The sequence below is a fragment of the Psammomys obesus genome, unplaced genomic scaffold, assembly GCF_907164565.1.
Source record: "Psammomys obesus unplaced genomic scaffold, mPsaObe1.curated_primary_1811, whole genome shotgun sequence".
Lineage (NCBI taxonomy): Eukaryota > Metazoa > Chordata > Mammalia > Rodentia > Muridae > Psammomys > Psammomys obesus.
The window spans coordinates 31,889,504-31,916,592 of NW_026592118.1; the positions used below are offsets into that span (position 1 = coordinate 31,889,504).

Consider the following 27,089-nt stretch of genomic DNA (forward strand, 5'->3'; position numbering starts at 1 on the left):
CTTCCCAGGGGCACTCCAGCTACCTTCCTGATATGAATCGCCATCTGTTCCTGATAACTCAGCCTCTCCACACCATCTTGTGTTCCTGCGCACACTGGTGCTCCTCACAATTAGGGTCACAGCAGATGGGCTTGTTAATATCACTCCTGAGCAGTTGCAGAGGATAATGAATTCTGTGCCCTTGGAGAGAAGCCATTTCTCTACAACACCTCTTCTTGCATCCATGGAAAAGGTGCCCAGGATTTCCAGTCAGGCTCAAAAGCTGGAGCAGCACCCACCATTGCCCAGCTGACGTCATCCCCAACCCAGCACTTGAGTGTCTTCCGAAGAAAGTTAATTAAAATGAAGCAGTTGAGGACTCGGGATCACTCCTGCCTCTAGCTCACTCTCTGTGTTCATTTAACATGGTTTTATTCATTTTTGCAGAATTTCACCTTCAATGATGACTTCAGCCCAAGCAGTACCAGTTCAGCAGACCTGAGCGGTTTAGGAGCAGAACCCAAAACGCCAGGGCTCTCCCAGTCCTTGGCCCTGTCCTCGGATGAGGTACTGTAACGGCACCACGGCAGAATTTATTTTTTATGTCACTTAATTCCTCCGTATCCCACGATGGGAAGATATTTGAGGGTAGATTTAGCATAGAAGCCATCAACACTGAGGTTTTATGTTTAACACAAATTCCTCATAATTACATTCCCCTCGCCTTCAACATTAAAGAAAAGGATAGTTTCTGAGCCCCTTACATCTCCCTGGGGATCCCATTACATATGTAAACACACATGGTAGAGAGGCTGGGCCCTGGAGAGCAAGACTAGATAAACGGTTCAGATCACTTGGACACTGAATTATCCATTCTTTCTCTCCTTATACAGCGTTGCTCCTACCCCCAGACTCTGACAGTCCTCTGACTGTGGTATGCCCCCCAAGTTGAATCATTACAATCAATAGGCACAGTTCAGGAAAGGAAACAGAGTAAGAACCATTTATCCAGATGCTAGAGGGAGAATTAGCATTGCTAGATTACCAGGAAGTATGTATGCAGGAGATAAGCAGAAACCTATGTTGGTATTGACTTAGTTCTAAAAATGGTGGCAGTGGTGGGACAGGAAATAATATAATTAGAATATGTTTATTTTAAAATAAACATCTAAAATAATTATTCTGTTTCTTTTTGATGGGAGTTTTGTGAAATAAAACTTTTTTTTTTCTTTTAAACTTTTCTGGTCATGTTTTTCCAGCTGGGCTTGATTTTGATGTATGCACTGTGGATGCTATGTGTCCCATTTCTGTAACACTCTTCTTTCTGGTTCTTTTGTTGCTTCTCACCCAGAGCCTGGATATGATAGATGATGAGGTGAGCTATCTGTGGGTTGTGTGTGATGCCTTGTCTGGTTTGAAGCTGCTTTTTTCTCCTTACAAATGACTTATGAATCCAAGAACACAAAAACACTGCTCATAGTGCAGGGAGACAGTCTGCACGTGTGTACATTTTACTGAAAAGATGTTCCTGGATCAAGAGGCCCTAAGTCCTGCCTCCAGAGCCCCTCATGTGTCTCCCGTAGCCATTAGCTGACATGGTCCATTCCTTTTCATATCCTCTGCCTTCCCCTCAGCTTGCACCCTCCCCTCTGCTCTGCTCTTCAAGTGGCTCACCATATAACTCCTGTCTTTTCTCTGAGACCTGCAATGGCTTCATCTTCTCTCAGCTTAGCGGTTCTGGGAGCTGTTCTGCCTCTTTACACAAATGAAGAGCAGTGCGCAGGCTCTACAGTGGCCAGAGCCTGACATTTGCAATGAGTGTGTCATGAAGCTCTGTCATTTATTGCTATGTTGTCTAAGAGAGATCATGTAAACTTTCTGATCCCCATTTTCCTTATCTCTTAAAGGAGTTGTGGGTGTTAGCAGCCTACGTTCCTCACAGGTTTGCTTCCTGCTCAGATGAAATATGGCTGTGAAATTTCCCTAACAAAGCTTGAGGGCTTTTACCTATAGAGTGATGGAGATTGATATTTAAAATGTGTTTTTATATAACTTCAATGCCTTCACAAAGGATAATTTTAAGTGATGTATGACATATAGAGAACTATGAAATATGTATTTTCCACATAGGATAATATCTCCATGGTTTTTTCTCATCAGTGTTAATGTTAATGGTTATTTAGTCATCAATGTTAATGTATGCTTTTTCGGGTTTTTTTATTTCCTACATTTGAAATGGTACTTTATTTGTGGGATAGATTTGATTTTCTGTCTACCAGAGTCATACAGGTAATAGACTTCTTTTCTAAAACAAATACAGCTATTATCCTTTATGATTTACAAGTAAATACAGCCGTTGGAGCCCGAAAAACTCCTTTGATAGCACAGTGTGAGGCTTGGTGTCACAGTCCCTGATCAACACTGCATTTATTCCCCCCGCAGATCCTAGATGACGGGCAGTCTCCCAAACACAGCCAGACTCCCAGTCGGGCTGTTCATGAGTGGAATGTGCAGCAGGTTTCGCACTGGTTAATGAGCCTAAATCTGGACCAGTATGTGTCTGAATTTAGTGCTCAGAACATCACGGGGGAGCAGCTCCTGCAGCTGGATGGAAACAAACTGAAGGTAAAACATTCTTTGTCTGTATTGGGTTACCAGTTCTGTATGTTACTTGTAGCCCCTGACATGTTCTTGCTAGCCAAGAGTGTCCTGCATATCCATGTGGTAATTCTTCTCAATGCGTAGCAGAAAAGATACTTAATTTTTTTCAGTAAGAAATGAAGCTTCAGGAAGCTCATGAGGAGCTCTGACTCAGGATAGGCCACTGTCTAAGAGAGTTAGGGACCCTTCCCTTGCCTTCGCCGGGTAATATGTGATATCTGTATTAAAGCCACTCACTTTCCATTGCACTGTTAAGGTTTAATAATGATCAGTATGAATCTTTCCTTCTGCATTTCTCTCCAGGCGCCCCCTCCTACCCACTACTTGAAAACTGAATTGGTGTCCCCTACTTTCTTCCCCAAGTATATGCAAACCATCCCTACCTGTCACCTCCATTGCACCTTCATTTCCGCCCATACAGCCAATCTCTCTTAGAGACTGAGATGGCGCCCAACTCTGTGGAGAAAGGGCAAGAGGAGGGTACCAGCCAGCTCTATACAGCCCTCCCTACCGCTAGGCTGATGGATAGATGAGTATCTCTTGACAGTCTTTGAAAAGGTTAGCGATCAATCAATAGCTGTGAATATGAAGGCCCCATTGACAAGGCTGTCCCTGTTGGGGAGATGGATGCAGCCTGCTGCTGATGCTGAAGGTCATGGAGCATTTAAAGAACACAACCATCTCCCCTGATTCTCAATTCCAAGCGAATCCAGCAACCTCGTCATTGTAATCAGGCTTCCTTTATAGGTCTGCCTTTGGGAAGACAATGGCTGGAGAGGTGCTGACATGGGCATGCTGGCCCCAAAGACTTTTTTTGAGTCTCATTGTAAATAACTGCATTGGCAAACGGGAGGCCATTTCAGTTCTCCCTGCCCTTCTTGGAGCTTTCTGTGGCAGCAGGTGCTCTCTGTTACCCTTTGAAGATATTGATGAGTTTAGCAAGACTTCAGCTGAAGGTTGAAGAAGCAGGATCGTGCCCTTTTTATTTATTCTCTCGTTAGTTACCAATTTGAAAACATTTTCTTAATGACTTCTGGAGTGTATTTTGCAAGAACTTCAATGCACGAAGCACAGATCCTCAGGGCATACAGAATTTAGCACATGTTGACTGCTTTTCCTCAGCTCTGACCTCTTTCTATGTTTAACTAAGGTCATGAGGTTAAACATAGTATGATGTTTTCCTCATCATAAGCAAAGAGGTCAGCAGTTTATCACATTCAGTTTGTGCATGTGTTTCCTTTTTAGGCTCTTGGGATGACATCATCCCAGGACCGGGCACTGGTTAAAAAAAAACTGAAGGAAATGAAGATGTCTCTGGAGAAGGCTCGGAAGGCCCACGAGAAAATGGAAAAACAAAGAGAAAAACTGAGGAGGAAGGAACAAGAGCAAATGCAAAGGAAGTCAAAAAAGTCAGAAAAGATGACTTCCACAGCAGAGAGCAACAGTGAGCCGTAATACCTAGCCTACTGCAGTAGGTGGGAAAGCTTGAGAGAAGTCCCGCCCCTTCCTGACCCCCTTCTCCAGCAGAGGATGAAGATGAAACTGTTGGGGAGAATGCCAGTGTAGGTGGTCCAAAGAACTGTGTGTTGAATGCACTCTTAATTTTAACCTCCTAAAATAACCCCTAGCCACCACCTTTGGTTTATTAACAGACCAGAAATCCCACTTTTCTCCTCTGCCTACCAGCATTCCGTGCTGGGTTAAAGTGCGGGGTGCTTCTTGGAGGACCACCCTGACCAACTAATGAGAGAAGGACTCACTCTGGCGTTGTGAGTGGAGTGCCCAGAACTTTCAGTGAGAGCCCCTGAAGGCGAGACAGTAACCTGTTAGTGTGTTGAGGGTCCCTGCCTCGAGAGGGGGGAGCTGTGCTGCAGAGTCTAGGACAGTGGGTATGTGGGAAAGGCACCCCTCAATTCTGACTGTACAGTGAGTCAGTCATCGTGGAGAGGTGGGTGCCCAGCTGAGGTGAAGAGAGGAATCAGAAAGAGAGAAAAAAATACAGTTGTTGGTTAACTCTAGAGGAAATGGAAAGGCCTTAAGAACGTAGATGTGGGCCTTGGAGGCCGACATTTTCCTCCAAGTATTGCTGAACAAAGAAGGAAACGTCAGAGCGTCCCATGGATGCTGGGATCTGCTGCTCCGTTGGCCGGCGCTGCGAGCCCAGTGTTTCGGCAGCGCTGGCATGCACAGCACAGCTCCCTTTCCCCAGCAAACTGAACAGGAAATTGATTTTTAAGGAAACCAACATTTTCAGGTTTCCTCTCCTGGGACCTCCCAGCTGGTCTTCAGCCTGCCTGTGACACAATCAGGAACTTGTCACATATTTTCTACTCAGAATTTCCCAAGTGGGCTCAGTTAGTGTTTTAACAAATGTACTTTTAAGAACTTAAAACTAGAAATACTGGTTAGAGATTGAGATTTGAGTAACAGTCAACCAGAGAACTTTTTTTTTCAGCACACATAGTTCTTTCCTGTGAAGGACAGCCATCATTTGCATTTTAGAGACATGGATGACTTTTCTAAGCCATTCTTTTCCACATTCTAGAGAGTTCCAGGTTTAAGACAGTACATGGAATGGACCTTGACAGTGCAAGAGCTGATATACTTCCTTAGGGCCAGTATTAAGGATCACAGTATTTCACCAACTTGAGTTGAGTGCAGGACACTGGGGCAGGAGGAGAAAAGAAACTCATCTTGAGACATTTCATACCTTGGGGGCTTTTATTTATGTGCTTGCCTTTAGTTTTGCTTTTTTTTATGGTTATGTATCTAACACATTACTGCATTGACTCTAAAAAAAAGTGACATCATCTACTTTATGATGGACAAATTTCAAAGTAGAGCTGGAGGTCAGATGACTCCTTGGACTTCAGCAAGCTTTAACCCACCAGGCCCTTCCACTGTCCACAGCCTGTGTGTGTCTCCCTCAGAGGCACAGGTGTGAGGGCCTGCTTCAGGCTGTGGCATTACAACAGGTGTCCGCTAGGGTAGGGCTCGGCTGCCAGCATGGCCTCACCTTGTATCTCAACAGTGTGACTTTTCATTTTAATTGTTATTTTTATTTTTGAAACATACAACTTCTGACACCATCTGAACTAGAGACTTAACCCTGTTCTTTCTCCCACGACCTACGTCCTTTTCTGCCCCAGAGCCCTGCTGTTCAGTCTTGGTCCTTCTGGTACAGACCCAGTGTGAAAAGCACGACGTGGCAGTAGCATTGTGCTCCGCAGCCACCAGCCCTGCTTCATGGTTCCGACCTGGAGTAGGGTACTGGGTGCCTGTGTGTCTTCAGATGCCTGACGCTTTGCCATTTACAAATATTTTGGGAAACCATGAGACACATTGCTGAACTACAAATTTAGCAAATCTTTCCTAATACCAGAAGACTAAGCAAAAATCTGGCACTACTAACACTTGCAATTGTAAATTTCAGCCGTTTATTTTTTCTTTTCTTTGGGGAGGGAAAAAAAAATGAACAGACCTGGATTGCACTGGAAGCTTCTCTGTGTTCATTTTCAAGAGTGAAAACAGAAGGATGATCATTTTAAGTTGTGTTTACACTTTGATGATAGTTGAAAATGAATGTATATATTGGAAATGTCTATAAGTCTGTCTCTGCCTGTAACTTATGATCTTAGATTGCATTTCTTAAATACAATGTTCCAACTATAATGTTATTAACACTCAGTGCTTGGATCAGCATTCATCTGACAGTTACAAATCAAATTCATAGTTCTTACATCATTTATGTTTCAACTATTTTGATTTCTTTAGTTAAGTTATTGCAATCTTAGACCAAAATGATCTTTTTTTAATATTGCTACTTAAAACTGGTAAAATTGTAAAAGGCTCTTGATCACATTGTTCAGCAAAGGACAAAACATAAACTGGTTGACACAGCGTGGAAACAAAGTGAAGGAACTCAGACCTTGTGAGCATCTTGATTTCCTGTTAGTTCCTTTATTGACTGTGCTGCCTGATAATAATTGAGTTTCCGACATCTTGCACAATTTCTGCTTTAATGCTGTAGTTTTCAGGGTTTATATAGGATTTTGGAGGGTTTTTAAGTTGGCAACACGTGAACAAAAAGGGAATGTCAACATACTATGAAGGATAAGAGGACCCATCAGTAAGCAAGTGTTTTGGGTACAAGTCATGGTTGGGAGTGGGGGTCCCTGGTGAGGTCCTGGCCTGGGTAAAGAGCATTGTAGGAGTCAGGGCTCCATTAACGGATTTGGTAATTGGTTGCTGAGCTTAAGCCACCTCCTCCAGCATGACCCTTCAGTACACAGTCAGTCCTTCCTCCTCCCCAGAGTCAGAAGAGCCCTGTCAGAGCAGAAACCATTCTTTATCCACGTCAGTGCTCTCATAAAGCCTGCTCTTCGTACCTCGAACACAAAGCTGTTCTGGGGGGACCTGCCATCCTTTAGTTGGGGTTGACACGGGCTTTCCACCTCATGTAGACTATTACAGTCCCACACTACGTGATTACAGTATGGTAGGCGCTAATGCTGAACTCAGCGTCTAACAGGCACAAAATGGGAACACTTACCTGTATTCCTTTATTTTTGGAAGTGAAGTGGCATAGGAGAAGTGAGGACCCCTGCTACTGTTCATGCCGGGCAGTGTTCATCCTGAGATCTTAACTACCTTAGGCCTAAGCTACAGAAATCTCCACAGGTCAGATGTAGCACCTGGGCCTCTAGGGACTAAGCTGAAGATGAAGAATTCTCCTTTAGGATTAACTTGTGCCTGAAAACTAAATAAGAAGTAAACAAATTGCATTTTTACAGCTATTTCAAGTCATTTATAAACATGGAAAGTTAGATAAATTTCAGGAGGACCAATCAGCATTTAGCAAGGATCAAGATGATTCTGGAGGAGAGAGGGCAAACGATTCTACAAGAAACGTCTGTACAGTGGATATTGCCCTGTGAAACAATGAGATATTTAAGAATTACCAAATTCCATTAAAGTCCAATGAAAGTCTCTTCCCACAGAGCTGGTGATAAGGAACACCTCACTTTTGGGGACAGGCATTGGTAGACTTTGTGTCACTTGCTTAATCGCCAAGACCCTCGTGCTACTTGGTGAAAGGTAATTAGGAAATGACAGGGCTAGTTTTCACGTGCTTGGGGTTTTTTTGTTTTGTGTTTTTTTGTTTTTGTTTTTTTTTTTACTTGCTTTGAGTCCGGGCTCTGCCTATCTCCAGTTCTAAAGTGGAGCTGGAGGTGAGGTCAAAAGTAAAGTAACTGCTTTTCTCCAAAACTGTTCTCACTGTGAAAGAATACAGGGGGGTGGTCTCAAGACAGCATTACAGGAAATCTGTGTCACCTGTTTAGTCCTGAAAATTAGACTGTGGGTGCAGGCTGATCGTGTTTGCTTTTGTCTTGAATATTTAAAGTCCCATGAAACTTAGCCTTGATCCAAAACACTGGAGGAAAAATAGCATCAAAGAAAACACATTTTAATAACTTGAAGAGTAGCATTGAAGAAGCTGGAATGACCACTTGGACGGAAAAGGAAAAGCCTACACAATAAATCATACCCTGGATAGGAACACCAGTTCCATTTGTGGGAGGCCCAGGGTCCTCGCCTGTTTGTGCATGGGTGTCTGTGTGGGAACCTCAGAGAATGTCCGTCACTCAAGGCACCAATCTGTAAGCACCTGGACCTGTTTCTCTATCCTGAGAGTAGGGGGCCAAAGAAGCTCCGTGCTTCCCAGCCCTTGACCCTACCCACCCCAGATCGTTAGAGATCCAGCAATGTGCAGGACAGTGCAAGGAGTAAGAGAACAAGCCACAAATTCTCAGTTATGTGCATGCCACTTGTGTAGGTGTCAGAGCTGTGTGTGTGTGAATATAGCTCCCACCTTACACACACATATATACCATAAGCACATGGCATAAAAATATACCATCCTTGGACTACAGTGATGTTAGTTAGGACCCTGGGCTGTAATCATAGCCTATTGCCACTTCTGTGTTGTGTATACATTGAATGACTCATAGATTTTAAGAGGTTTTGTGTTTTGTTTTGTTTTTTTTAATGTAAGTATCCTACTAAATGCACTTACGCTTCTAAATGTTTATATATTTTGGTAAAATTGATTTATTAGATCTTTGGTATTGTATTTTACTAAGATAAATCTTCCTCAAATGTTTGCTTAATGCTTTGCTGTCGAGATTGCACATTCTTTAGTTAGAACTCAGAAGATACTATGCAGCTTTGGGCATTCTCAACTGCGGATCGCAGTTTCCTTGACTAAATTGCACTGTGCGTTCTCGTGTACCAACCCTCACCTCTGAAACGAGAGCGTCCGCAGCCATGATGCTCCCATCACGAACTACTGGCTCTCCGGTGGCAGCATTTCTGTCGTGTGACCACCGTTGACTTCCTATGCCATCAGCTTGAAATGGCATTTTGTTTCCCACCAAAAATAACACAATGGGTTATGAGTATATGTTGTTGGAAGGTGTGTACATTCATTTCCTTCAGCTGTTCTATGCACGCACGCAAGTTTCTTGTTAAGGACTTACGCATTCCTTCATGAAAGAACAATTGGCCAGAAATACCCTAAATTGTCTTTACAGAATGAAGCAGGAAGTGATGCTCAGGCTAGATAACACCTTCCAACGGCATCAGGTTCACTCAGTGATTAACAAAGTCTTGGAACATGCGTATGTATACACGCCTTGCTATTATTTAATGTCATAGCTACTGCTTTTGGATTTTTTAGTGACGTTTTGATGAAACCACTTGGACATTTGCTATATATCACTGACAAGACCAGGCAGCTGAACACTACAGGGAGAATAAAATTCTGTTCTACTGTAAGATTTGATTTGTTTTCCTCTTTCCATATATATTGCTAAAGGGAAAGTGGTTCAAAAATGATCTGAGTCAGGTAAGTATGAATAGCATATTACCTGAAACTTTTAACTTGTACATTTTGCTGTCTGATCATTTGCATGGAAGAGACAAAAGTGCCACCTCTGATCTGTTCTCTGGTGCCTGATCAGTGTATGCTGTTTCAAATGGCATTCCGTACTCTTTGGTTTTCAGAGGCGTTCAAAGCTAACTATACCTTCAGTGGCCCATTGTTTTCTGACCATCTAAAAATACCTGTGAGTAAATTTAATTTGCTAGTGTAAATACATTTCTTGCCAATGAGTATTATTGTTGTTAGGTAATGAATGCAATAAAAGGAAATACAGAGATCTATCGGAGTGCAAGTTTCTTTTTTTCCTCTTCCATTTCTACCTTCAACTAAAACAAGCCTGAACTGGGTAAACCTGCATTAACTGTCAAAACATATCTATCCATCAAGAGCAAAGTGCACATTTTTCATGGAAATGAAACTAAAAATAAGTTTTAACTCTGGTAAAGTGTAAATTGGCAGCTAGAATTACACTTGAAAGCACAATTATGGAAGTGGGCATGGAGCTGAAGAGCAGGGCTGCACTCGGAGGCCCCTTGTCCACTTCTTCACCTGTCCCTTTGTCACTGCCTCACCGTCAAGCTTCCGATACCCGTCAGCCACAGAAAGCTGGATGACGGATCCATGAAGCAGTCAGTCCCACACAAGAGGCAAGCTGAAAAGGAATCAGGTCCATCCTAGAACACCGGGTTGTTTTAAGCCGTTTCCGTCCTCAGCTCTCCAAGACTGAGAAAGCAATAATGAAATGAGTCTGTCCTGCATTGCCCCAGCCTCACAGAACAAGTGAAGTAACCCATAACCCTCCTTTTTAGAGTGCCTGCTAAAGAGCCCTTCCCCAGAACTGTTTTTCTTTGGCCAATCTTGAATGCATGCCATGGGAAACTGAATACCTTCATTTTTAAAAAATATTTTTATTAATTACACTTTATTCACTTTGTATCCCCCTGCTTCAATTTTTTGTTTTTGTTTTTTATTTCCTCTTTTTGGAAGAATCAGGTTAGTTCATCAGTCAGAAGAAAGAAAATACAGTCATTTCACCAGTTAAGATGTTTTTGTTTTTGTTTTATTTTTGAGAGGCATATGAGGTTTGCTTTCCTAAGTACCACACTCATTTGGTAGTCAGAGCCAGTGTTTCAGAGAGTCCAGCCTCCAGAACTGAATAACTGGCACCACTGAATAACTGAACACTCACAGGCTACCTGGTGTCATGTACCAAACTGACTCAAATCACTTAAAATACATTATTTGGAAAGTGGTTCTTTTATGAAAAATAATATGTGTTATTATTTTGGTTTTCTTGAGATGACATCTTCATAGACTGACGTGGCTTATAATTCATGATCCCACTGCCGCAATCTCCTGAGTCTAGAATTGTAGGCATACATCATGATGCCTCTGGCTCCAAAAAAACTGTATTTGTCTTATATTGTCAATCTGTGGTCCTAAATGATTGACAGTTTTCAGTTTCTCATCAAACCATCCCTCTACCTCCCTACCCCCACCAAAAACAAAAAAAAACAAAAAAAAAAAAAAAAAAAAACAAATAAATGCCATGGCAAATATCTTAGAAATACTTCATCTCTTAACTGGCTTCTGTACTGACCCAAAGAAATAACCCAGCACTGGGATTCTTTCCTCAAAACAGACAAATAATGATACCTAATAATCTCTTGTTTCATAACCAGCATAAGAAGAAATTTTCTTCTTGGTCATGTCTCTCAGAAACTAGCCAAAGGTTGTTGATCTTTCTATTTTTTTAAATCTGTTTGTCTTCCTTTTTTTCCTCTTCTCGGTCTTCATAGCAGGTTAGAATTGGTAAAGCCAAACAAAACAAAAATCAAGGAAACAAACCCCAGGCCTGGCACCAGCTGAAGAACATGGGCTTGGGGGAAGCTCAGACTGTGTGATGGGTTATAGAATACTCCTAAACCTAGTCATTACAAAAGAAGCAAATTCCTGCACTCTCCAGCCCAACAAAAACAGAGCGTATAATGTGTCAAGATAACAGAAATCATGTTTGAGTGTGATAGGCTTCCCAGAGACCTTTGGGAAAATTGAAAAGCTCAGTGTGAAAGGAGAGACGGTACCTGCAGTTCCCCAGGCAGTTTCCTGAGAAGTCATAGAAAGGGGAAAACAGAAGTCTGAAGTGCTAGTCCATCCACTGGCCCCCGAGATGTTGAGAGCTGTCCTAACGATGACACTTACGATAGATACCTGAAGTCCCTATGTGACCCAAGAGTCCCCAGAGTCGACCATACTCTCTTCTTAAGGAAAAACTTGCAATGCACAAAGACACTTAGGTGGTTTCAGGAATTGTGTGTGTGAAAGGGAAAGTGTGTTTGGAGTTCCATACAAGGCATCACTGACTTTTCCCAATGCCGTGACAGACTGCCTGGTATAACTGAAAGGAGAAAAAATTCGTTCTGGCTCTTTTAGGAGGCTTCAGTCCGCAAGTGGCTCCGTAGTTTCTGGGCCTGCAGTAAGACAGCAACTCAGCCCTAGCATCTGGCAGAACCTCACCTCACAGCGAACAGAGGAAGCTAAGAGGAGCACTGTGAGGACCAGGGTAACCTCTCAGTGACATACGTCCACCAGTGAGGTACTGCCTCCTGAAGTTCTCAATACTGGCCCCAGCTGAGGACTGAACATTCAGCATGTAAGCCTGCAGGAACATTTCATATGAATCATATCACAAAGTATGTAGGACTGGAGAAATGTACCCATTTTGGTGAAAGTGAGGTTTTATTGGTAAATGAAGTCTTCAAGTAAGTCCTAGGCTAACATTCAAGAAATTCTTGCTATTTAGCATTTATGGCCAGTAAACCCTCTCATGCCTGCTCAAGTCTGAGACCAAGTCAACACACACCACTGAGGCAGGCACCTTAAAATACGGCCGAAGATTGAAATAACGGGCTCTGTCTCCACGACCTGGGCGCACCCCGCTTGTCACAGATCACAGTAAAGAGCTCTGTGGAACACCGTGCCGATCAGCAGTTTTCCTTTGTAGACCGAGGCAACTGTCGTGCCTTGCAGGACCGTGCCATTCTCTGCATATACCACAGTTACTTTGGGTTCTTCTGATAAAATGTTCTGGATCCGAAGCACCTATCAAGGAAACGACGACGAGAGGTTAAGAGTTTGCTAAGTCGCTTCAGTCAGCTTTAAACCTGACGTTGTCTCCCCTTCAGCCACATTATCTCACAAAATTACATCAGTCAAGAGAGCTGTTTCCTCGTCTGCGATTGGCTGGGTTCTGATCACGTGATCTTTAACACTAGGAACAGGCCTATGAACACACACGGGTAAGGCAGGGCGTGTAGCGAGCAACACAGCCTGATGTGAGACATTAGGGCACACTAAGGAACACAGTCAATGTCAGAGAGGAGAGGAGGTGTGAGCAGTGGCTGTATGGTTTCCTTACTGGCATTTGGGTCCATTCTGTGCATTTTTTCAGGGAAGTTAGGAACTTGGAGGCTTACACTGAGTTTCTGCTTGGGGAGTCATGATTTGATTGGTTGCTCAGTTGGTTGATTAGCTATGAGACAGTCTTTCTTATATATCCGAGGCTAACTTTGAACTTGCACTTCTCCCACCTCAGACTCTTAAATTCTGCGATTCCAGGTGCGTATGCACCGCTATGCCTCAGAATGTCTTGTTTTATAATGTAGACAAGAGTGAAAGCATGACCCAAGAAGCCACCTCTCTGTAGCACACCTACACGCCCTTTTGAGATTAAGGTCCTACCTCTAAGTAGAAAAGATTTTTAAGTTTAGTTTCCTTCGCTTTGCTGAGAAATTTCATCACATCATTATTGACCACGTAGTTCATGTTAAATTCGCCATACGGCATAGCTAGTACCTGCTCCTTTTGGGTAACCAAACAAGTTTACATAATAAAACCTAATACGAAGAGGGTCTTACTGAGGCAGTGGCTGTGGGCCAAGGCTCGGGTCTTTCATTTACCGTTGATGTCTCCATGAAGATTTAGATGGGGGAGACCAAATTTCTTCTACATTCTCTTTTGACAAGGATAAAATATTGTGACTTGAAAAAGAGAAATCTGTTACTACAGAACACTCTGTGTGGCATATAAGAGGTCAGAGGGAGGATCCAAATGACTTGTAACAAAGCTAGCCCTGCAGACACGTCTTAGGAAGCTGCTGCAAGGTTAACATGTTACTTACAAAAAAGAAACAGTTATCTACGGCAGTATCTCAGTATCTATGGGCAGTACAATAGAGAGGGCGTTCAAATTATTTATTATTTCCCTTACCAAATTCACCATTAGAACGGAAGCAAATTTTTTTCCAGAACAACAAAACAAATCCCTGCTAGAGCAAAGGCCCCAACTTCATCGGCTGCACTAACAAGCAAGAACAGTTAGAACTGAACCTTCTGCTCAGCTTTTTTACATGCTGAACACTTAACGGCATACATTTCTTCAATTCTACCAAATACACCACTGAGCAAAGCTAATAGCAAAAAAAAAAAAAAAAAAAAAAAAAAAAAAAAAAATGCCTAGCAAAAGGCATAAGAGATTATTAACATTAAGCCCAATCATAATTTCCTGTGAGTTTGAAAATTAGATGATCCATTCATATTAGATTTTTTTTTAAGATATAGGGAGATATTTTGTGTGTGTGTGTGTGTCCATCATTCTGGGTAAGACTGATTTAAAGCCAGGCTTTCAAAGTACGTATTCCTTCAAAAGAGTAATAGCATGTTGTTGGATAAAATAACACATATAGTTCCCACATATTAAAAACTCAGAATAGGGGCAGTGAGATCCAGTGAGTGACGCCTGAAGAGCCTGGCAGCCTGAGTACACCTCCCAGGAGCCACATGTTAGGAGAGATCCACCTGTCCCAAATTGTCCTGTAAGCTCCACGTGTGTGTCATGGCATGAACAGACGAGTGCGCACACATAGAAACACAAATACATAAACAAATGTGATAACATAGGGGAAAGTGGATCAGTCATGGTAAATGTGCAAGTGCCTGTGGCAAATGGGTTTCCAATTTTTATTATTTGCACTGTAAATCAATTCAAAGTAAGCTGCCAAGATGAAGACAATGGGCAAACAGGATCTTTGAGTGCTATAGCTAAGAGAGGTGAAGACTCCCTGGGTATGTGTAGATAGGATGGCCATATGCTGGCCCTCTGTACTTCCTGTACAGTCAGCCTTCTCCATAGGTTCCACATCTGCAGACCTCAGTGGTCGCAGATTGAAATAGGTGTGTGTGTTATACACACTTACATGTAGAGCACATATAAATTTTCCTTTTTCTGTCACGATCTTTTAAATTAGGCAGCATAGGTGTTTATCTATGTGTGTGTCAGGCCTCATGAGAGATGTAGAGAGGTTTAAATACACAGGCGGGCTGAGGAGATGTTCCTGTGGACGCTCGCTGTGTGGTCATGAGTGCTTGAGTTCAGATCCCTGGCGTCCCATAGAGAGCTGCTCTCGGAGAGTTGAGCTTGTCATCCCAGTGTTGGGAGGTAGTTCCCTGCCTTGCTTCCAGCCTGGTTCAGCGAGAAGCCCTGTCCCAAAACATTAGGTGAAAAAGCAGCTTTGAAGATAACCGACATGGACTTCTGGCCACCTCCTGTAGGTGCCCATATATGTAGGTACACAAACTCACACACATATGCGAAAAGAAAGCAAAGTGTGCAAGAAGATGGATGTGTGTAGATCATGCTAAAATGCCACATAACTTCATATGAAGAACTTCAGCATCTATGGATGTTGTATCCGTGGGAACCACAGAGGCAGTCCATCAGAGATACCAAGAGAGGCTGAAGTGATACCCTAGATGGGTACTAATGCCAGGGAAGGGAAAGTTATATGGAGAAATGGATAGCAAATGGATACAGCCTAGCAGTGTGACACCATTGTATTTTTTTTTAAGTATTATGAATTCCTAGGATGGGGAACTCACTAATGAAATAGGATGTTGGCACCCTCCTGCTGGAAGCCTTCACCACCGCCCTTTAGGCCCGTGCTCCCCAGGCTGACTTGTACGGAGGCCTGCTTGGAAGGGGCTCTTCAGCTCACCTTCTTGCATGCTTGAAAGGTCTGAAGAGGCGAAGTAGAGGCTCAACCCCAGTGTTTTTGTCTCTGCAGATGACTCCTGGCTGGCTAAATTCTCAGCTAGCTGCCTGCTTCCTTCAAATACCACTCCATTTTTGTTTGTGTGTTTATTTTTACTTGTGTTCATTTTGTCTTGTTTTTATTTTTCCAATGATAGGGTTGCTTTTTCCCAGTGCTTCACGCATGCTGGATAAGTACTCTCCACTGAGTTACACTCCCAACACGCTATTCATCCCCTTCTCCTTTTGGTTTTGGCAGCTATTTTGTGTGTGGGAGTGCACACACACAGAGAGCCCTGTGTTACTGTTTCATCTCCTGTTGATGTACCTATACAAAGGTGCCCACATTTTTGTAAACCAACACCCCCCCCAAAAAATTATCCAGTCATAAAGGATTAGCTGTGCTCCTTCTGGACTCTTGTCTTTTGACTTCTGGATTCCTGGATCATCTATCACATGCCTTCTCTATGTGCACATACAAGTGAGAATTGTGTTTTCAGTTGAAAATTGGTAGTTAGAGCTAGTCCCTGCATCCAGTTCACCTTGCAAACTAACCTCTGAGCCAGGAGGGTTCTCTGAGTCATAGAAGAAGATCCTCATCCCATTGGGATGGCAACCGACCCAGAGGTCCCCTGTCACCGGATCCACAGAGATGTTATCCACAAGGGTGTCAAAGTCGAGGACCTGCCAGAGTTAAAAGAGAGAGAAAGAGTGAAGATATGACAGGCTGGCCACAGACAATTCAAAGGAGACTATCCTCCTGTTTTAGAAGGCTGTTCCCAGGGACACAATTCATCCCAAAGGATAAAGAGTGAAGCTACAAAGAACCAGCCGGAGACAGTCCTCCTATTTTAGGGAGCTGATTCAAGGTACACAATTCATCCCGCTTCAGCTTCACTTCAAGGATGCATCTGGCCTTCTGGCTATGCCAGCATTCTGTGGGGGTTCAAAGGCATGCCGGGTACAAGGGACAATTGACAAAACAAATATGGAGTCTTAAGAGTTAACTAAAACCATCTGTACATAAACCCAAAACAAACAAAATTGAGTGTAGCATAAATCCATCCTTTCTAAAGAGACACGAGCATGTGATATGTTTACAAATACTTCAAAACGAAGCAAGAAATGTAGATTCATTTCTGAGGAGGAACGTGGAGGAAATCTAAGTTCCTTCATGGCTAATCAGAGGCTGTGTAGCCAGGAAAGAAATGGCCACCCAGGGTCTAATTTTTGCCTCGAAGTTGAGGGAAAGTTTGTTCTTTTGTTTCCTGATGTTATTCCACTCGCTGCTCTTTTGCTGTTTCTTCTCTAAATATAAGCTGCAAATGCATGATGGCTGCACAGATTGCTGTCGTGGCTTTGCGCCGGCGTCATAAATAATAGCAACGATTCCTAATTCCTCCATTCATCATCCTGGCTGCCTTCTACCACCGGGAAGAAATCCCATCTATTTGTTTACCTCTAACTCTCATTGGAGAAACAACATCTACCGTGTGCTTCTGAGGCCAAGAGGATCTCAGTACCCAGGGACCCTGAAAATAAGCGGTCGTGACTCTCTGAAAAGGCGGGAGCGTGGGTAGGCCACTGCGTTGTGCTGCTGCTGCCCTCTGCTCCCTGCTCAAAATGAGAACTGTCCCCACACGTCCACAAAAGGATTAGAGGGTTCAGGCAAGCTGGCAGAGCCTCGCTCTCACTGTCAGGGAAAACTGTCGCCCTTCAGCCTGCAAACAGACAGCATGACCCACAGGAGGAGGTTGAGCAAACAGCCACGGGTCAAAATCTACTGCCTCTACTCCTGCCTCTTTGCCAGGCCCCAGGGGCCATCTGCCCCAGGTTCAGCTCTCTGCTCACAGGCTTCCATTAACTTCTTTAAGTGAGAAAAAGGTGTTATCTAGTGTTGTGCTGTTAGCATGGAGCAGGGAATTTGCAGCTGGCAAACTCCATGGCGGATGGAAGCCTGCTGAGAACACCTGTAGAGGTGAGAAAGGGACAGGGAGGACTTTTGGAGTGCATCCACTCTGGAGTGCATCCACTCTCCACGTAATTACTGTGCGAGGCACTCAGCTCCGCACCTGGAGCAGACAGGGAACTGGACAGACATAGCTTCTGCCAAGACCAGCCACCATCCAGCAGGTAGCCTGATCTGGATCCAGACAGGAAGTCTTGCCCTGTAGATATCTAGTGCCTAGTCATGCTAATAAAATAAAATAGTAAAATAAAATCAAAAGCATTGCAACAGGCATGTGCTCTCGCTTTGCCACAAAGACGTGTGGAAGATACTCAAGTCTAAATAAGACACTGGATGGAGTGTGAGTGAGGTAACAGCAGCAGAGTGCTTGCCTCTTTCCCTAATGGGGCCTGGATTCAATCCCCAGAACTGCCTAGAAGAAATGCCCTAAAGAGCTGGGGTCTGTTTTTAACGTTAACACCCCCCCCCCAACATTCTTAGAACTCCAGCTGGTTGCAATGTGGCAAATTCTGAATCTTAGAGTCTTGGTTGGGGGGGGGGCTCTTTTCACAGTGTTAAAACACAGGTAATAGACCATGTGTCATGTACATGTCTATTTCCACGTGGACAGCTCAGCAGCAGCAGGTACAGGCTCATGCCTGTGTGGCTGCCCCCAGCAGCCAGCTCTAGAACTTTCAATCCGCTCAGGAGAAACTCTGCAGCCATGAAATGGTCACTCCTCGTTTCTCAGCTTCTGGTAATTACCGTCCCGTTGTCCCAGCAAATTTAAAGTATTTTAATTATTAAAATTATTTGGGGGGAGTTACATCTTGTTATATGACTCAAAGCAGTCTCTGACTCAGAATCCCTCTGTCTTTGCCTCCTGAGTGCTGGGATTACAGATGTGAGCTACTGTGGATGACCCAGGGATGTGAAATCATATCTGTCCTTTTGTGTGTGGCTTATTTCATTTAGCATGTCTTAAGGCCCATCCATGCCTCCTTCCTTTGTAAGACTTTGGGCAGGACATACAGCATTCACTTTCATCACAGATCTGATAATGAACTTCAGCATGTTGCTCAAGTCTCTTGGCATTCTGAAGTATTACTGGACTAATATTAAATCCCATGATCCTCCAAAGAACGAGTGTCACTGCATTTGACAGGGTGGCTTCTGCTAGGTTGGTTGGAATGATGAGAGATGGCCCTGTCCTGTTATCAAATGAGGAAGCCAGCTCTGACCCCCGCCCTTACAGAGCAAAGCCCTTGCATTCCACATTGAGTTATAGTGAATTGAGTTTTATTGCAAAACTCCTTAATTTTCACCTTGCAGAAGTATTATTTTTATTCCCTAAGCCAGTTGGAGTGTGTGAAATTTCGTTTCTCTGCAGCTAATATTAAACTAGCTCTGCCGATGATTTTTAATGTCAAACATGATGTTAGATTTGATGTTGCTTTGAAGCAATTTTCTCTGAGTGAAGCCCCTGGTGACAGTCCCTGAGAAATGGTGACAGGAACAGTCATGCATTTGGCAGTGACAGTGCTTCATGCTGTGGGCATGGGTGCTGGCAGCATGGTGCCTTGTGGCTCTGAGGGACAGGGACCACTTCATAATGCTCTAATGGCATAAGCCTCCTTCATTCCCCTTTATGCAATTACACTTTCTGAGCAAAACTTAGCCTAGACCAGAATTAGTAGGGACAAAAGGTAAAGCCCTGACATGCAGTGAGCCTTACCATAGCCATTAAACAAATGTTTGCTTGTTGCTTATTAGATGTTAGGGACCCTTCCTGTAACAAATGGGAAAAAAAAATCTGTCCTGGTGAATCCTTCAGATAATAAAGAAGACTAGTAAAGTCTGTGATGTCGTGGTAATAAACACTGAAAGCAAGAATTAAGGCATTAGGGAGTCAGGGTCTATGGCAAAATGGGGGGAGCTCAAGTTGTAGCTGGGTTGTTAGGGAAGGTTTCACTGTAGTGTCCTATCAGTAAGCAGTGAAAGATGAGAGAGCACAGGAAAGACAGGGGCTCAGGGTTTGCTGCCGAGTCCTGGGGAACAGCAGTAAAGGGGCCAGTGAGGGCAGATCTGGAAGTAGCCAGGTCGCCCATACAGCCACTGTGAGCACGTGGCTGTTGCAAAACAGTGGCTGTTGCAGAGGGGAGTCTTAAGTGAACTACAAATGGGAGACTATTTCTTGGCATCTCTGTCACCAGAGAGAGAGAGAGAGAAAGAGAGAGTAATGGGAGAGGACAAGAAGAAGAGGAAGCCGAAGAGAAGGAGAAAGACAAGGAGAAGGATGAAGAAGAAGAAGAAGAAGAAGAAGAAGAAGAAGAAGAAGAAGAAGAAGAAGAAGAAGAAGAAGAAGAAAGTAGGAAGAGAGCTAGAAAAAACATACTAAAATTCTCTAGAGCAGAAAGTGACCCAGTCCCCTGGGTGAGAAGCTTGGCTTGCTGTTTTCCGTTCTACCATGGAATAAAAGTGAACGACAAACACATGATCATACTTACGGCTCTAAATAAATAAGTAAGCAATTGCTCTTCACCCACTCCAATCAGAGAATTCCCTCCTCCTCACATTTAATTTCACAAATCAATTAGAATCTAATTATCACTCTGCCCACTTATAGTGTTAATACAGCTTACCTTCAATGGCGTTAATGTCCAATTAGCATGCTTTTCGTACACATGAATCTTGTGGGCCAGCAACTCAGCTATATAGACATACCTTCAAAGAAGAAAGAGCTCCATAAAAGCACTTAGAGTAATGCCAAAAGGTAAGCTGTGATAATTCATCTTGGAGCAGGACTTTGCTCAGGAACTAGAAAAATGGAATCTCTCTCAAAGCAAAACCTGATTCTGAAAGAGTTCAATGTAATCTATAGAGCACAAAGTGTTTACTCACTGGGAAGTCATCAGGAAGGTGGCAAGGTACTAATCCTTGATCAGCAGAGAAGGAACTCGGTGCTAACACCTACTCTTAATATTTGCATTGCGCATTTCTCCCTCTGATTTGTCAACCCAGTGGCAAGCCAAAGGTTCTGCATGTCAACAGGTCGTAAATTCAGGTTTTGGGGAGCACTGGGACACCTTCTTGATGCCAGTACTCTTTCTTTTTTTTTTTTTTTTTAGGCCAAGAAAGTATGAGAGAAGATAAGTGTTTGGCCTCAGTGGAGAGAAGTCTTCCTCTCTTCCTGCTCTCAGTCTGATCCAAACATGGGGTTGGTCATATGAACAAAGTGTATCACCATACACCAAAAAGAGTCTGAGACTCAGCACAGTACATTCTAGAACAGTGGGAAAAGTGGTGTGTTAACTCCCTTCTGTGAGGATCAGACACAAAATGAACGACAGAAAACTGTCCACTTTACTGTTTTCTGTATTACTGATGCTGTGAAATTCTTGATGAGGTAAGATGAGGCAGGGTATAGACGTGAACGATGGGCAGGTTTTATAGGCACATCAATGCTACCCACAGTGTGGTGCCCAGGCCGATAGTGATCTGTGCTCTGTGAATTGTTTGCTGCAAAACCAACCCGAAATAGTAGACCACATCACTAACAGATACATTGACTCTTTCATACAAAAGTATGGTGGTTTGAATGAGAGTGGTCCCCACAGGCTCATATATTTGAATGTTCATTCCGGAGTTGGTGGAACTGTTTGGGAAGGATTAGGAGATGTGTTGGAGGAGGCGTGTCACTCGGGATGGACTCTGACATTTAAAAAACCTGTGGCTTTCCCAGTTAGCACCCTACCACACCTCAACATGTAAGCTCTCAGCTACTTCTCCAGCACCTCACCTGCCTGTCTGTTGCAACACTCATCACAGACTCACCTTCTGGAACTGTGAGCCCACAATTAAATGCTTTCTTTTGTAAGTTTCCTTGGTTGGGGTGTTCTACTACAGCAATAGAAAAGAAACTAAAAGAGTAAGAGTTTCTGATGAGCGAACCAGTGCCTTGCTTTACATTCTGGTACAAGACTCTTTTCATGTTACAGACCCAAACTACGTACTGTATACACTCAAGAATTGGTAGTTTTTACATTTTCTCCAGTTTCATCTTACTAACATAACACAACAGATAATCATATTGATATTACTTGTACTAAAACCATATAAGAAGAATTGAAGCAAACCCATTGTGTTCTAGAAAGTACACATACTTGCCATCAAGGGAAATGCCAATGCCATTGGCGAAATCAAATCCTTCTGCGACCACATGGACTTTATCTGGGCTGTAGTACACAACATTGGACCATGACAGACCCAAGTACATTTCCCAGGACCGTAAGTATGGGTCAGTAAAATAGTGATCATTTGTGGCATAAAAGTTCTCAGGCCCAACAGCAGCAATGTCGTTGATGCTGCAATTAAAAAAAAATACACGCTATTATACACAGAGAGACAGCACACATTATAGAATTGTGCATCGGCATTTATCAAAGTCTAGTCTTAAAACCAAAATATGAGATGGAGTCATTACACCGTCAGACATAGCCCAGAATCACTATGACACATCAGTCCTAGCCCATCTCCGAAGACAATAAGATGTGATTGTTAGCACTGAGATATGAAAGTCATACTAGCCGTAGTGTAAATGTACTGGTGTGTGAGTGTGTGTGTGTGTGTGTGTGTGTGTGTGTGTGTGTGTGTGTATGTTTAGTAAACACTGAATTAAGCCAGAGATCATTAGAAGGGCAAGGCAAATCAGCACACGTGCATGAACTCAAGTCAGTCAAACCCATTGTAACACAGAGTACAGTGACCTGGTAGCTCCGTGGTTCCAGCATTATTTGCTATGTGATCTAGGGGAGGGTCAATCCTTTCACATGTTGTGGCCTCAATTTCCTTATCAGTGAAGGAAGGATGATGGCCTCTTTCATCATCGGCCATAAAGTTTCCTAGCCGTTAACTGAAAGAGTCTGTGAACAAGAATGTTCAGAAATAGGTGTTGGGCTCTTTTCCTTCCCATTAGGATTCTCTCTGTGCTGCTGAAAATGTAAGATATATGAGTCTATTTTTCAGCTTTAATAGGTACAATAGCAAACACATAAGTGAGTCATTTCTTGCTGATTGAGGTGACGGAAGTTCCCGGGAGGGAATGATCTGAGAGAAAATTATCTTTGCTCTACTGCAGAGTGCCTTGTGGCAAATGCGTCAGCTCTGACGCAGCCAGAGCACCGGAGTGAGCGACCGGGGTACAAGGATCCTCAGTTTCTCATCTGTGAAGCGAGCTTAAACGATTTTCCCCTCAAAGTTGCACGGCTCGTTAGAAAAGCCTCCGCTGTGGAAATCACGGTGGGAATAACAATGAGACAATGCTGTCAGCTTTGCAGGGAGCCAGACTCACTAAGCCTTCCATCAACAGCAGCTACTATTACCACAGTGAAAGAAAAGTGCGTGGAGTTAGGATGAGTCTGTGCAGGTTTTTGGGCAAAACGTGACAAGCTGCTTCTACTTCTCTTTTTAAAGCAGCTTTTAGAAATTAGTATGCTGCTCTCCATGGAAAGGGAGCAGATGGAAGCAGTTTGGAGTAATAGCTTAGAAATTTGGTAAACTGTTGGAATCTGGGTCTTCCCGCTATGGTCACAATGTGGGACCACAGCATGTCACCTAACTTGGAGCTACTTCCTGAAACTCAGTGTTCTTTCTTGGCATGTTGGGTAAAGACGAAATGAAACTGGAAGTGCAAAGGCCTTGCCATAGTGTCTTGAGTACAGAATAGGCCAATAATAATAGCCACGATGTTGTTATTAAGATGATTAGCTTATGACAAATTCAGTAATTCAAATATTAATAGCATAAACAACCCTAAAATACAAAGGCACAAATGTGCGTGACTAATCCTTGGGTAGAGAGAGACAAATTCTAGTGAACTGTGGCACTCTGTTACTTATATGCTGTCAATACACAATATTTTCACGTCTGACGCAGGAAAAAATGTATATATGCCTGTCCTGTAAAGTTGGAAACACTTGAAGTGTCCAATATTAAATGGTAACTAAAAAAAATTTATATATACATATATGTGTGTGTGTATATATATATATATATATATATATATATATATAGAGAGAGAGAGAGAGAGAGAGAGAGAGAAAGAGAGAGTATCCTGTATCCCTGGCACTGACCTCAAAATCCTTAAGTGCTGAGGATGGTCTTGAGTTCCCAGTGGTAAGACCGCAGACTCATGCCCCCTTGCCTGACTTAGGTAGTGTTGGGGATTGAACTCAGGGTTTTGTACATGTTGGGAAAGCACCCTTTCAACTGAGCTATACCCCATCCCCTAAAATACATTTGCTGTATAAATAGAAACTTCTACTTATAATCTACCTCTAACCTATCCTCTCCACTCGATCTCATCCTGAGTGTGCAGAGAGCATGGGCCTTGATTCCTACTTGGACAATAACTGGATCAGTCAAACCTTATTCAGTAACTTAACAGCTGTTCACTCTCAGTTTCCTCATCTTTATACCAGCCACATGAGGAAGGAAAGGAGAGACACAGGAAAAATTGTGCATGCTAGAAGCAAAGACATTGCTAGTGGCCAGCAGCACACACAGATATAAATTTACAAAAACCAAGGTGGGTGGATGCTGTTCTTAAACTATACAAGAAGATGCTAGAATTCTAGAGAACCATAGCAAACGTTATAACAGTTATTTGTGGAGATAAGATTGTCTTAAATATGTCACTGGCCCCATAGACCAATTCTTCATAGGCTAAGTAAGAAGGTTGACTTTATTGGGTTGACCAGAATTGAGATCCCTGGATATCTATTTTTCCTATATATTATATGGTCCAGGAATCCAATATGGAACCCAGTATTCCCATAAATAGTGCACAACACATCACTACTAGATGCAGTGTGAGGATGTCTAAGGTGCACTTGGTTTGGAATCTCCTTTTGGGTGTGTGTGTCTGGAAATCACAGGACTCTCTGAGATTGGTCTTGTAAAGATGCACTTTTTGAAAAAAAAAATTTCATGGAATGGCTTGAATAGAGATACTGAACACAGAAGCCCTGCTACAGTGTCCACCCAGCATGAGGTAGATGAGGGAAGAAGGAACTGAACCCACTCGTAAGGTCCCAAGGGTTTCAAAACATTCTGAAGAAGAACAACCAGAAGAGGTGAATCTGCCCTGGCCCCGGTGAAAAGCTAAACGTGAATAAGCCGTCTTTCACAGTTCAGGGAGTTGTCCCTATACGGCGCCTCAGTACCTAGGCAGAAGTTCATGTGTGATGGTTTTCAGATGCAGAAGTGATCTTTCCTCTTCTTGAAATTTAAACACCTCCACAGTGGATGAGGAGTCTGGATGGCTTACCACTAGCAGGTACACGACATTATCTAAGAGAAGATGAAAAAAGAAAAAGAAAAAAAAAAAAACTGGAAGCATTAGCGAAGCTCTCAGCCGTCAGTTCTTTCTCCCCAAAGCAATTTCAATCCACATCCAACTGGTACTTAGGATGTCAGGCGGATGGAATATTTTCATCTTTGTAAAGCATTCTTGATTGCTCCCAAGAAAAGTGGCTAAAGGAAAAGCTAGTGACAACCTCTAAAAACTCACAACTGTACAAGAAAAAAGAAAAAAAAATCACTGAACTTCAGAATGAACATCACCAGCATAGAAACTCCAGACAGCTGAAAAGTACAAGTGATCGTCCTGGGACCCTGAGTTGAGGCAAAAGGACTGAGGGTGTCAGAACTGGACTAGACGGTGTGCAAAGAACACAATAGATGTGAGCTTGCGTGGAATTTACACAGGGGATAGTGAGCTTGCGTGTAATTTACATAGTGGGAGGTGACCAATGCCTCAGGAAGAGTGAGAGTGAGAGTGGGGGAGGGGACTTTGGGCATAAAAGGAAGTGCTCTGAGTGGTAGAGAAGGCAGCAGTATCTCTGGAAGCCTCTGACATCATCAAATTGGCATTTAAAGTAAATGATACACTGTTTAGCTGATGTGAATAGAAAAGCCAACTCAGATATTTTTGATTGGCCCATCTAACAAACACGTATTTTTAATTGTTGTTAGACTTAAATACTGCAAAGGGATATCATACTATGATAAAGAGCCAGCGGGTAATTTGGTGTCTCCATGATAGTCACACAGGGACCTTCTTTCCAAAAAGATGTTATTAGAACAGAGACCTAAATGAAGCAACAGGAAACCACGTGTATACCTGGAGAAATAAGCTGATGGGTTGAGGGAAGAGAATATGCTCCTTGATATAGTCCCTTCATAGTGAAATTGTGATTAGAGCCCAGAGAAGGAAAAGTGGGGGAGCTAAGGTCACAGGAGAGGCCAGGAGCAGTCTTGCTGGGAATTACAGAAGGGTCAGAGTTTAAACTCCTGGGACCATGAGCATGGACTAACAGGCCCTGAGGCTTACAGAAGGAATGCTGGTTTACAGTGTTAGCAGAATAACACTGACCAAATAAAGACAGGACAGGGCATGGGAGGCAGTGGACAGGATGTATCAAAAGCTGATGACCAGGGGGAAAAAAATCCCCAGACAAAATCTCCAGGTAGGAGTGGGGATTAAAACCAGAATTCATATTGTATGGAAAAGATTCTACTTCTAGAAGGAAGGAAGGAAGGAAGGAAGGAAGGAAGGAAGGAAGGAAGGAAGGAAGGAAGGAAGGAAAGAAAGAAGGAAGGAACCCTCCTTATATAAAAGCAAATGGGTGATGTTCCAGAAGTCTCATGCAACAGAATCCAAGAGCCTGAAAGTGAATCTAAGTGCACAGACACAAAAGGGAGCCTGGGACGAAGTCCCGAAAGTGACAGCCACCTACAAAAGGGTTTGGCAATACCACATCAGTTTCATTTTTAAAAGTATACACATGGCAAACACTATATTTCTTTGCACCTAAAATATTTTGAGACGAAATTAAAGTGGCAAAGATTGGGTGTGTGTATAGAAAGACCATTGACAAGTATATGTGTACACACACACATATAATCACTTTTTGACATTCTCAGTTTAAAGTGGTCAGACGAGAGGAACACAAAAGTATTCAGGAAGAATCTTAGGTTATTAATATTATTTTCCCTTTAGAACTTCTGTCCCATTTCCTATCTTTGGGGGTATTCTCCTAGAATATAGGCACAGTGACAATAGTTTGAAATGTCTGAAAGAGAAAAAAAAAACAGGCGGTAAAATGTTGAGCTGAGACTATGAGGCGCTGCTCAGAGAGCTGTGACTGATGAGGGAAGCTGGCCGAAAGAGAAGCAGGAAAGTCATGAGGGGTGATGCTCCTGAAGGAGACAGTGGGTAAGAGAAAAAAGTGAGGCAGGAGGAAGAAACGATGGAAGGAAGGACAGGAAAAAGAGAGTAAAGGGGGGGGGAGGAGGGAGTGGAGACAGTGAGCATACATTAGCATTTTTGTCACCTGGACAAGTCTTATTGTTGCCCCAGCCGCCCTCACCCTGGAGCCAGCAGAATTCAATTCTCTGGGGCTAGAGGCT

At 43.1% G+C, this 27,089-nt stretch overlaps 2 protein-coding genes across 8 annotated transcripts in view; one reads left to right on the forward strand and one right to left on the reverse strand.

Moving 5' to 3' along the window:
- Ppp1r9a (protein phosphatase 1 regulatory subunit 9A) overlaps nt 1-9,862 on the forward strand; it is a 282,060-nt gene extending 272,198 nt beyond the window's left edge. For 5 of the 7 annotated variants that reach the window (XM_055612688.1, XM_055612689.1, XM_055612693.1 and 2 more), the window contains 4 exons: nt 427-546; nt 1,331-1,354; nt 2,422-2,604; nt 3,886-9,862. In XM_055612688.1, coding sequence (XP_055468663.1) covers nt 427-546; nt 1,331-1,354; nt 2,422-2,604; nt 3,886-4,095 — 537 coding nt within the window. In that variant the 3' untranslated portion in view covers nt 4,096-9,862. The remainder of the gene's footprint in view (nt 1-426; nt 547-1,330; nt 1,355-2,421; nt 2,605-3,885) is intronic. The other 2 variants (XM_055612690.1, XM_055612692.1) reach the window with 1 other exon arrangement.
- Nucleotides 9,863-12,303: 2,441 nt separating this feature from the next.
- Pon1 (paraoxonase 1) overlaps nt 12,304-27,089 on the reverse strand; it is a 24,441-nt gene continuing 9,655 nt past the window's right edge. Inside the window, exons 5-9 of the mRNA XM_055612644.1 lie at nt 24,842-24,968; nt 21,782-21,982; nt 20,261-20,342; nt 16,226-16,354; nt 12,304-12,685 (exon numbers count right to left, since the gene is read on the reverse strand). Of these exons, the coding sequence (XP_055468619.1) occupies nt 12,527-12,685; nt 16,226-16,354; nt 20,261-20,342; nt 21,782-21,982; nt 24,842-24,968 (698 nt within the window). The 3' untranslated portion in view covers nt 12,304-12,526. The remainder of the gene's footprint in view (nt 12,686-16,225; nt 16,355-20,260; nt 20,343-21,781; nt 21,983-24,841; nt 24,969-27,089) is intronic.